The 12,269-nt window shown below is 47.9% G+C and overlaps 1 protein-coding gene across 1 annotated transcript in view; it reads right to left on the reverse strand.

Annotated features, from left to right (window-relative positions):
• Window positions 1-12,269, reverse strand: part of WSCD2 (WSC domain containing 2) — an 81,391-nt gene that overhangs the window by 30,516 nt on the left and 38,606 nt on the right. Inside the window, exon 3 of the mRNA XM_081871058.1 lies at window positions 4,397-4,511. Within this exon, the coding sequence (XP_081727184.1) occupies window positions 4,397-4,511 (115 nt within the window). The remainder of the gene's footprint in view (window positions 1-4,396; window positions 4,512-12,269) is intronic.

The following is a 12,269-nucleotide window of genomic DNA, read 5'->3' on the forward strand; positions in this document are numbered from 1 at the left end:
TGGACTTCTGGGCTGTCTCCTCCTCCGCCACCTGCCCTTCTCAGCCTCCTTTTTCTCTTCTCCCAGTGCACCAGGCCTTCCCTGGCCCGTCCCCAGTCTCCTTGGGCAGCAGCAGCAGGAGGAGCTGGCCATGGCAGTGCGGGACTTGTTGAAGAAGAGATTGTGCAGGGTGTTATCTTCACTTTTGCCTCAGGTGGCAAAATGCCCTGGGCCGGCCCTGACCGGGAGTTGTGTGTCAATGTTGCTTTTTATGGGGGAACACATTCTACGGTCCCTGGAGGTCTTTGCCTCACAAAATTCCTTTCCTTCCTTCTTTTCCATTCCCACTTTCCCCTCTTTTCTTCTCGTTTTCAAAAACATTGTACAGTGGTGCCCCGCAAGATGAACACCTCGCAAGACGGAAAACCCGCTAGACGAAAGGGTTTTCCGTTTTGGAGGCGCTTCGCAAAACGAATTTCCCTATGGTCTTGCTTCGCAAGACGAAAATGTCTTGCGAGTTCCTGCGGGTTTTTTTCCCTCCCCCCCCTTTCTAAGCCGCTAAGCCGCTTATCAGCTGATCCGCTAAGCCGCTAAAAGCCGCTAAGCCGCTAATAGCACTAATCCGCTAAGCCGTCAATGGGCTTGCTTCACAAGACGAAAAAACCGCTAGACGAAGAGACTCACGGAACGGATTAATTTCGTCTGGCGAGGCACCACTATATGCTTCCGAATGTGGCGCTGCGTCTTCTTAAGTTTCGTGGGACAACCTCAAAATTTCTCTCGCACACAGCGGGAAGTTCCCCCTGTAATCTGAGGCGGTCCTGACCACTGAAGATTGGGATTGCCGAATTTTGATTCAGATTTTGGGGTCTGAATCTGGTTAAATCTGGTCCGTACCGATCCAAACTGAATCAGGACCCTATCTGAACCTGTGATCCTAATAGGCATAGAGCATTATATGTATAATAATGAAGATAATACGCAATAATTGTTTGTATTTTTAGTGAACCGGATGGGGACTCTCATGTTGAGATTACGCAGCAAGACAGGGATTTTGCGGCGGGGTGGGTTGAACCCTGTCCTCAATATCAAGTATATTTAGGAAATTCCATCCTTAGTGACGTATTTCCCATCCCTAGTACAAATAATAATAATAATAATAATAATAATAATAATAATAATAATAATAATCTATTATTTATACCCCACCCACCTGGCTGGGTTTCCCCAGCCACTGTGGGCGGCTTCCAACAAAGTATTAAAGTACAGTAGTCTGTTAAACATTAAGAGCTTCCCTAAAGAGGGATGCCTTCAGATGTCTTCTATAAGTCTGGTAGTTGTTCTTCTCTTTGACATCTGGTGGGAGGGCGTTCCACAGGGTGGGTGCCACCACCGAGAAGGCCCTCTGCCTAGTTCCCTGTAACTTGGCTTCTCACCGTGAGGGAACCGCCAGAAGGCCTTCGGAGCTGGACCTCAGTGTCTGGGCAGAACGATGGGGGTGGAGACGCTCCTTCAGGTATACAGGACTGAGGCCGTTTAGAGCTTTAAAGGTCAGCACCAACACTTTGAATTGTGCTCAGAAACGTACTGGGAGCCAAAGGAAGGAAGACACCTGGCCAGTTAGAGAGCTGGGCTGTGGGCCATTGCCTGCCTCAGTTTCCGAGAGTGCTCCTCCTGCTGTTCCCTAGGCCTCAGAGCCTGCTGTGTTCGGGGAGACAGGGGACCCTCTGATGATGGGTCCTGCTGCTCTGGTTCCTGTGCACTGACCTCCACCCCCTTGCCATCCTCCATCATCCTCAAGAGTCCCATTATACCAACGAAGGCTGTGAGCAGGAGACTGACTTGCACCATGGTCCAGCAACAGATACCAGACAGATACCAGATCTCCTATACACCCAGTGTCCTCGCTACAGTCCTGCTGGAAACTGGTCCTCTGAAGATGCTATTTGCATTGCAGGGAAAGCTCCCGTTGTCATGGACACAAATAGCAGCTGCGGGGGGGGGGGGACTGTGTTCACTGGGAAAATAACAAGAGGGGAGGGTTGAAAACCTTCTCCCCTCCCCCGCCATACGGCTGTTTCAATCTGGATTCCCCATCTGCAGGTCCTTTCTCAAAATCTTGGGCTGGGGTATTGTTTAGGGGTTCGGGGGATGCTGTTAATTTTTGGTATCTTTATTTTGAATCCTACGATTTATGTTGAAATTGTTCAAATTGGTTGTGTACTTTTTAAATGTTTTGTTTATGACTACAGTGGTACCTCAGGTTACATACGCTTCAGGTTACATATGCTTCAGGTTACATACACTTCAGGTTACAGACTCCACTAACCCAGAAATAGTGCTGCAGGTTAAGAACTTTGCTTCAGGATAAGAACAGAAATTGTACTCCAGTGGTGCGGCGGCGACAGGAGGCCCCATTAGCTAAAGTGGTGTTTCTGGTTGAGAACAGTTTCATGTTAAGAAAGGACCTCCAGAACGAATTAAGTACTTAACCCAAGGTACCACTGTATTTTTGTTATGTTTGTAGTTATGTATTTCTTTTACATGTTGTAAGACGCTTTTAACTTTGGAACGGTGGCACAGAAATAAAATTATGGGTGGACGTTCACAACTAAGTCATTCTCAATTTCCCTACTGAGCCCAACTCTTTGAGACCCTTAAAGACCTGACTGTGAAACAGTTTAACACAAAACAAAATGATGAGCCAAGACCACCCACCATCCCTCAGCCTGGCCTACCTCACTGGGTTGTTGTGAGGAGAAAAATGGGTGTGTGGTGGGGAGAAGAAAACCATGTACGATAGCCCTAAAATCTCTGGAGGAAGGCAAAGAAAAACAATCCACGATAATTAATTCATATTTGAAATGGAATTGTCTTGGGCCAAATGTCCATTGGGCCAATTTCCTGTTGCAGTTCTTGCTGCACAGATGTCGTCTGTGCAAAGAAGCAATTTGGGTTGCTTCTTGGCACTCGGCGCCGAATGATTTACTCAAAGCGAGCAGGAGGAAGCATCACTTTTCAAGAGAAAAAAATCTCCACGTGCCTTATAGATCATAGAGTGGGACACGAACACATTACTTAAAGGCTAGGCAGGTTGGGGAAGCCAGTATGATGTGTGTTCTGCAATTGAAGCGATAAGTAAAAGAGACCCAGCAGGTACTAGTGATGTGGGTAGCTCCTGGTCTAGAAAAACAAGGCGGGAAAGGCTCCAGAGATGTTTTCTTTTAACCCAGAATCCCACATCTGAGAAGTTAGCTACATCCTCACTCACATTTCTCCACACCAGGGAAGCAGGTGCTTTGCTACTCCTGGTGTCATTGGACTCCAGTTTCCCTCGTCCCTCGCCATTTGCTAATCAATCTTTGGCCTTTGCTTCTGCAAAATGAGATTTTAGGGAAACCAGACCCTAACCATGTTTCTGCCACAGGCTAAACTCTCTCTTGGTACCCCAGGCTGCTGTGAAAGGTCCACTGAGACCACGTTCCCATCATACGTTTAAAGCACTATAGACTTGGGATAGCTCAGTTGGTAAAGCACGAGATTCTTAATCTCAGGGTTGTGGGTTCGAGCCCCACGTTGGGGAAAAGTTTCCTGCATTGCAGCGGGCTGGACTAGATAACCCTTGGGGTCCCTTCGAACTCTACAATTCTATGATTCTGTGATTCTGTGAATACCAGTCATGGCTTCCCCCAGAGAAGCCCGGGAGCTGTCATTTGCTAAAGATGCTGATATTTGTTAAGAGACCGCTGTTTCCCTCCCAGAACTACAATTTCAAGAGTTCCCTGTGGAGAGGAATTGGTTGTTAAACCATTCCGGGAATTACAGCTCTCTGAGGGGAACAGGGGTCTGCTCCCAGGGTTCTTTGGAGGATGTTGTGACTGTTTAAAGTAGCATCATGGCATGGTGTAAATATGGCCTCTTTTGATCCTTATCTCCCTTGCCTGCGACCTTTGCTCCTTCAGTTGTTAGAAGACCCGTCTTCCCCTCCCAGAGCTACAATTCCCAGAGATTCCTGGGGAGAGAGACGGACTCGCTAAAGCACCCCAGGAATCATAGCTCTGCGAGAAGAACAGGGTTCTCCTGATAACAAAAACCACAGCTCCCAGAATTCTCTGGGGGAAGAAGCCATGACTTAAAATGGTTCCCTAATCTTTTCCCACAGCTACTGCAGGTTCCTCTTGCCAGAGTTTCTAGGCTCCCCGTCTTGTCGAGAGAAGGACACTCCACTGCAAATGCGGCCTTGCCTCCCCCCACCCCAGTGTGGGGAAAAAAATCGATCTTTCGAAATCATCGGGAGGCGGTGTGGGAGGAAGAAAAACAACCACAGGGAAAGAGTCGAGCCTCCGGAGCTGACAGGAGAGAAATACATTTGATGCCTTGGAATTAATGAAGTCCCAGCTCTCTCGCGCCACCCTACCGTTCGGCGCAGTTGTCTTGGCAACGGAACAATGTCATTTTTTTGTAGTCAAAGAAGGACACTCCGCGCAGGGCTCTCCGGTGGGTGTTGTCGACGTAACAGCCAATGTATTTTGCTGTGAAAGGGAGACAGGTGTTAAAAGGAGCTGTTCTTAATTTTAATTTAATTTCCCACTACTGGTGTCACCGGTCCTTGTTGAGGGACACCACAAACAACCAAAATCATTCTTTATGCTTCACATTTTTTTATTCAAGGAAATCAGGGCAGTGTCCCTCCTCATGCACGTCAGAAGAACATGCTGGATCAGGCCAATCCTGTTCTCACAGTGGCCAACAAGGTGCCCCAAAGCAAACCAACCAAGAGCATTGGCTCCCAATACGTTTCCGAGCACAATTCAAAGTGTTGGTGTTGACCTTTAAAGCCCTAAACGGCCTCGGTCCAGTATATCTGAAGGAGCGTCTCCACCCCCATTGTTCAGCCCCCATCCACCACTGAGGGCCTTCTAGCGGTTCCCTCATTGCAAGAAGTGAGGTTACAGGGAACCAGACAGAGGGCCTTCTTGGTAGTGGCGCCCGCACTGTGGAACACCTTCCCTTCAGATGAGAAGGAAATAAGCAGCTATGCTATCTTTAAAAGACATCTGAAGGCAGCCCTGTTCAGGGAAGTTTTTAAAATTTAACACTGTATTGCTTTTAACCCATGATTGGGAGCCGCCCAGAGTAGCTGGGGAAACTCAGCCAGATGGGCGGGGTATAAATAATAAATTATTATTATTATTATTATTATTATTATTATTATTATTATTAGTCATCTCCTCTCCCAGGGTTTCCAGTAACTGGGATTCAGTAGCCCTTCCAGCTGTGGAAGCAGAGCAGAGGCTTGGTAATGGACTGGACAAGAGCCGTTTGACGCGTGTCGTACAGGCACTAAGTCCCTTTTCGCAGCCATTTTTTGCCACCACCTCGATCTTCCACTTTTGCTAAGCCCCCTCAGAGCATTCAAAGACAGAGTTTAACGTTCAGCCAGGATGACCTGAGTTGCTGCATCCGTTCCGCTTAGCGACACACGACACACTGGGTGCCTGAGAGCAGAGGCAGCGCTGCTTCCTCTGTAGGAATTCTCTTGTTTGCTACTGAGAAAGTCACGGGGGAGGCTGCTCTTAAAGGGATTGTGAGGAGAGCATGGTCCTTAGCACAGCCGCCCAGCACCTGGGGAGAGATCAGGCATTTAGCAAGGCTGCCGTGTCCCAGATTTCTGTATTTCCTTTTTCAAAAATGAGCCTTGAACAACTTTCAGGGAAGAAATTGTCCATTGTTGTGTACAACTTGCCCAAAAGCAGACATCTGTCATGATACGATGCCTTACTGCCTTTTGGCAGGGAGGAAGTGGCACGGGATGCTTTTGAACTAACAGCACAACGAAATCACAACGAAACAGCATCTCTGATCTATAGGCTTAAAGCATGGAATCGGATTCGTATAATTGTAGAGTTGGAAGCGACACCAAACATAATCTACAGTTGTACCTCGGAAGCTGAACGCCTTGCGAGCCAAACATTTTGGCTCCCGGACAACACAAACCCAGAAGTGAGTGTTCCGGTTTGCAAACATCCTTTGGAACCTGAACATCCGACACAGGTTCCACAGCTTCTGATTGGCTGCAGGAGCTTCCTGCAGCCAATCGGAAGCCGCAAACTGGGTTTCCGAACGTTTTGGAAGTCGAACGGACTTCTGGAACAGATTCCGTTTGACTTCCGAAGTACCACTGTATTCCAACCCCCTGCAATGCAGGAATCTCAACTGAAGCATCCATGACAGAAGGCTGTCCAACCTCTGCTTAAAAACCTCCAGTGAAGGAGAGTCCACCACCTTCCAGGTGAGTCTGAAAAGCCTTAAGGTCCATAAATAGCAACACCCTAGAGGTTCCAGGCCCTAAGGAAGTTAGATTAGCCTCAACCAGAGCCAGGGCCTTTTCAACACTGGTTCCAGCCTGGTGGAACGCTCTGTCTCATGAGACCAGGGCCCTGCGGAATCTGATTTCTTTCTGCAGGGCCTGTAAGACAGAGTTGTTCTGCCTGGCCTTTGGCTTGGAATCTTGGAATTTGATTCCCTCCCCCTCTTTCTTTTTCCTTTCTCCTTCTGTGATGAGGCTGCATTTTAATGTTTTAATGTATTTTAATCTTGTTTTTTAAGTTGCATTTCAATCAACTTGTTTTTATTATTGGTTGTTAGCTGCCCTGAGCCCACCCTTGGCTGGCGAGGGCGGGGTATAAATAATTTTTATTATTATTATTATCATCATCATCATCATCATCATCATCATTGTTATGTACTGAAGTTCTCACCCTGGGCCAGCAGGGGGATACTGTAGATAGTTATGCAAATAAGGGATCGAAAGTGACGTTCAGTGATTGGATAGTTTTAGAAAATTGTTACAGTTACGTGGTACTGGAGCTCTATATAAGCAGGCTGACTGAGCCCTTCAGTTCAGTTCTGTTCTGGCCTCTGAATAAACAAGAGCTGTTTGAAGAATCGCTGTGTCGTCTGATATGTTCACCCACAACTTAACAATCATCATCATCATCTCTGGCCAGAAACACAATACACAATACAAAACACAATACACATTTTCTGTGCTATCTGTAAAGTAGCCTAAAGTGAAAAGGCAGGACCAGGGTGGAAACTGGTGGGTTTCAAGTTTCCTATCGAGACAACCAGGCAGAAGTCAGCTTTGCCACTTGAGTCAGTATGATCCTGGCTGGTTGGCACAGAAGACAGCCTGCCTCCCCTTCCTGGGGGTGGCTCTCTCTATAGTCCAGCGCAGTTGGTGGCAATGAGGAGGCTTGCAGCTATGGCTGGAATTTCTTGTCCCTGAAACAGCAGCTCAAGCAAAGCTTTATTTTCCCATCTTCAGTTCCTCCAACCCTCCCAACCACCCCCTTGGATGCAATAAAGAATGCAGCGGGGGCCTGTTGGGCAGAAACTTCGGCAGTGCGCATCGCTCAGGCTGTTTGTTCAGCGAAGCGTAGCTACTGCCATTTCTTACGCCTATTAAGGGGGGGGGGGAAGGAGGGGAGGACATTCCTCTCCAAGTGCCAGGTGGGCAGTCAGCTGTTCTGTAATCTGTTAAAGCCATGCCTATTAATATGGCCTGACAAGGAACCTGAAGTCTTACTGATTAGGACAGAAATTGCCAGAGGCAGGAAGCTGTGAAAATATCACCTGCTGAGCCAGCCTCGGAATCACAGAAATATAAAACTGGAAGGGACCCGCAAAGCAGAGGAGGGTTTAGGGGAGCACGGTTGGGTCGCCCGCACCAGGCGCCGAGCCGAGAGGGCACTGCAACAATGACTTAGAACAGGCTTCCTCAAACTCGGCTGTAATGGTTCTAGGGGGTTGCTCGTGCGTAAGTTGGTGCCACACCTGGCTGGGTTACCTGGGTGAACCCTTTCTGTCCGGACAGCCACCCATCCGTGGCTGCCTCAATCGCTGGCAGAATCCGTCAGTGGGCGTTTCTTGAACTTCTTCCAGCAAAGAAGTTCTTTGACGCCCAGTCTCCTCCTACTCTCCCTGCGCGGAAGTCTTCTGCGCAGGGAGGGTGTGGGCAGCGGAGGACCCGTGCTCTCCCCGCTGGTCTCCTGTGAGGAGTCCTGGAGCCTTCTCTCCGATTCCCCCATCTGCCCCCCTCCTCTACTGGTGCTACGCTGATTTCCTTCCCCAGCGGATGGGCTGCCTCTCTCCCTACTGGGACCCTCTCCGGCATCCCTCTGGAGCCTTCCCTCCGCCTCTGGCTCCGATGGCAGTTCCCTGACATCGGCCCTCCAGATGTTTTGAGACTACAGTTCCCATCATCCCTGACCACTGGCCCTGCTAGCTAAGGATCATGGGAGTTGTAGGCGAAAACATCTGGAGGGCTATGTTCTCCGGCTCTGTTCACACAGCAGATTATTCCATTTTCATGACTTTTCTCTGACTGTCAAGCTCTACTTTATATTTGAGCTTTCACACGATGTAAAAGCCACTTGTGGAATATAGCGCAGTGTCATGCTCGTTTCTGTGTCATTTCCTTCCGGGGGGTAGGGTGGGGAATCTGTTTGCAAATAATATGGAAATGAGTGCTAAACTTGTGCTATATTCAAGAAGAAGCATTTACGTTGTGCGAAAGTTCAGATATAATGTGGGAAATTAACACATTGTGCAAATGGAATTCACTGCCATGTAAATGTAATCCTGATTTCCTCATCAAGCAACTACTCTATTCCAAACTTAAAAATGGAAAGCGTAATGCTGGTGGTCAACAAATGAGTTATAAAGACTTTCTCAAGGCAAATCTAAAAAAAAAAAATGTAGTATAAACACTGACAACTGGGAAACACTGGCCTGCGAGCGCTCCAGTTGGAGAACAGCCTTTACCAAAGGTGTCATGAGCTTTGAAGACACTTGAACTCAGGACGCAAAGGAGAAACATGCTAAGAGGAAGGCATGCTTGGCAAACCCTCACCGTGATCAACTCCCGCCCGGAAACCGTGTTTATGGAAGACAATCTTACTCCGCTACGAGGGATCGCGAAAGAAGAAGAAGAAAGGAGAAGATGTCCATTCACATGAAACGAAATTCACTTCAGGAAAACTAATGGAATACAATTAGTGCTTAGTGTCCATTTCCATGTTATTGTGATCCAGGAAAGGAAACGATGTTTGCAGCCCCCTTAGCCTGGAAAACCACGGGAATAAAGCAGTGGCTCCATGATCACTGTAGATGGTGACAGCAGCCACAAAATTAAAAGACGCCTGCTTCTTGGGAGAAAAGCAATGACAAACCTAGACAGCATCTTAAAAAGCAGAGACATCACCTTGCCAACAAAGGTCCGTATAGTTAAAGCTATGGTTTTCCCAGTAGTGATGTATGGAAGTAAGAGCTGGACCATAAAGAAGCCTGATTGCTGAAGAATTGATGCTTTTGAATTATGGTACTGGAGGAGACTCTTGAGAGTCCCATGGACTGCAAGAAGATCAAACCTATCCATTCTGAAGGAAATCAGCCCTGAGTGCTCACTGGAAGGACAGATCCTGAAGCTGAGGCTCCAATACTTTGGCCACCTCATGAGAAGAGAAGACTCCCTGGAAAAGACCCTGATGTTGGGAAAGATGGAGGGCACAAGGAGAAGGGGATGACAGAGGACGAGATGGTTGGACAGTGTTCTCGAAGCTACCAGCATGAGTTTGACCAAACTGTAGGAGGCAGTGGAAGACAGGAGGGCCTGGCGTGCTCTGGTCCATGGGGTCACGAAGAGTTGGACATGACTAAACGACTAAACAACAACAAACAGCACAGGGTCCTTTCCTGCTGTTTTCATGGGCGAAATCACAGGAAGGGCAGAAGCAGGCATGTGTGGAAAGCGCAGTCGAGTAGCAGCAAAGCCCAGTGACATTTGTTGTTGTGCCTACTGGGAGTGAATGACAATTCACGCAACATGCCAGTAGACAGATCAACAAGCCACAGTTCCACAACACAGCAGGTCCCCCAGTGTGAAAGAAATGTTAGAAAACCAGGACAGAAATTCAAGCAGCGTGAACTCCATATATGCCCACTCGACTGTGTCGATTGGCAGAACTGGCTCAGTTCCAGGTGCCACACAATGTCTGTTCTGCAGCTGAAAGAAATCAATATTTCAGTGTGGCAGCATTTGTACACTGTGGAACTCCCTGTCTTTGGACATCAGGCAGGTGCCTTCACCCTTTTCGGTGCCCTGCTAAAACCATTTTTTTTTTTTACAAGCCCACCCATGTGTTCAGCTTTATTTAGCCTACCATTATTTTAACTTTTCAAAAGTTTCAAATTGTTGTTGTTCGTTTTTATTAGCAATAATTTTATTGGGGTCCCCCCTTTCTCATTAACCGCTTTTAGATTTTTTAAAACAACCAAGCGACATATAAATAAATACTATACCAAATATATAACAGTGAGGAAAGCTAGCACAATATTCCCCACGTCTTAACGCCCCCTTCTGCCTCCCATCTCTTTGCTGGACTCAAGTCACGTCACACCAGCACACAGCAAGGGACCCAAATTGAGCGTGGCTCTCAGAAGACCCTCCCCGGCAACTGTCCAGGATGAGGCCCTTTATCTGGACCTCCAAGAGGATGAGGAGGAAGCAGCAGTGATGGGGCAGCGTATGGCAGAAGACAGGGACAGGTTTGAACTTTCAGGAGTGTGGCTTTTAAAGGTGAAATGAATTTTTTTGCATTGTGTGTATCTTTTCAGCAAGAGCAAATCAGGTAAGCTCACACTACTGAAATGTGAACAGATCTGAATCCACACCCCACCCCTAGTGGAGCACCCCATATCTCCAGCCATCTCTTCCTGTGTTCAAGGCTGCTTTCAAGTGATATTGAAGCCTGGCTGATCTTGAGCCCTGTCTCCTAGGAAGAAGCAGCAAAGCTCTGGAGCAGCCCCATATATTTTGCCAGTGGCAGTGGCAGCGGAGGAGGAGGAGGAGGAGCAGCAGCTAGGGCCTGCATACCCCACCACCTCTGCCCCTATTGCCTGAGGAGGACGCGGGTGGCGCTATGGGTTAAACCACAGAGCCTAGGACTCCATCGCGATGGAGTGTCACAGAAACAATGGCCATCGCAAAGTGGTGTGCGAGCTCTCAGTCTCTCCCACTCTCCCAGCCTCTTTCTCCCCGAAAACCTCCACTCCCTGTCTGGGGAATCATCAATCATGGTGACAGCCCTGTTAAGCCACAGGCTAGGCATGGCTGCTGAGAGTGCTCTCCGGCATACAGACGATGCTTTGATTTACAAGCCATCAGGCTCTGTGAGGAAAACATGCTGGGTGTTCATTCTGCATCCGTGCTCCCGAAAGGAAAAAGAAAGAAATCTCTAGCCACTCCGTGTTTTTTTTTAAAAAACGGGCAAGTCCCTTCTGCAAAAATCTCTCCTTAAAAGACACCTCACCCGGGAAGGCTTTGGCCTAGCCTCTGAGCTGAACCAGAGCCCTAGGATGCACAAAATGGCTACAAGGGGGAGATTCCATCCCCTTCCATTCCTTCCGCCTTTCTCTTATTCTCTCCTCCTCTCAAATTTTGACCTAAAGCAGGAGAGCTTCTGAAATTAATGCTGGAATGGGAGCATTCACAGTTTGCTACCACTTTCAGTTCAATTCCCTCGTCGCTCTGTGTTACTGACACACATATGTCCATGAAGAAAAACACTGAGGTGATAATATGGAAGTACAGAGAGCCAAAATGCTACTAGCCGCAATGGCTGTGCTCTGCCTCTACAGTCGGAGGCTGTAATGCTTCTGAACACCAGCATTCCCGCCAACATTTCTGCATTAAAAATAGGGGTGTCCTAAATAATAATGGGGCGTGGGTGGTGCTGTGGTCTAAACCACAGAGCCTAGGGCTTGCTGATCAGTAGGTCAGCGGTTCGAATGCCCGTGATGGGGTGAGCTCCCGTTGCTCGGTCCCAGCTCCTGCCAACCTAGCAGTTCGAAAGCACGTCAAGTGCAAGTAGATAAATAGGTACCACTCCAGCAGGAACGTAAACAGCATTCTGTGCGCTGCTCTGGTTCGCCAGAAGCGGCTTAGTCATGCTGGCCACATGACCTGGAAGCTGTCTGCGAACAAACTCCTGCTCCCTCGGCCAGTAAAGCGAGATGAGCACCGCAACCCCAGAGTCGGTCACGACTGAACCTAATGGTCAGGGGTCTCTTTACCTTTACCTTTAAATAATAATAATAATAATAATAATAATAATAATAATAATAATAATAATACCCAACCCATCTGATGGGGTTGCCCCAGTCACTCTGGGAAGCTTCCTATATATATATATATATATATATATATATATATATATATATATATA

The sequence above is a fragment of the Podarcis erhardii genome, assembly GCF_964252035.2.
Source record: "Podarcis erhardii genome assembly, chromosome: 7".
Taxonomy (NCBI): domain Eukaryota; kingdom Metazoa; phylum Chordata; class Lepidosauria; order Squamata; family Lacertidae; genus Podarcis; species Podarcis erhardii.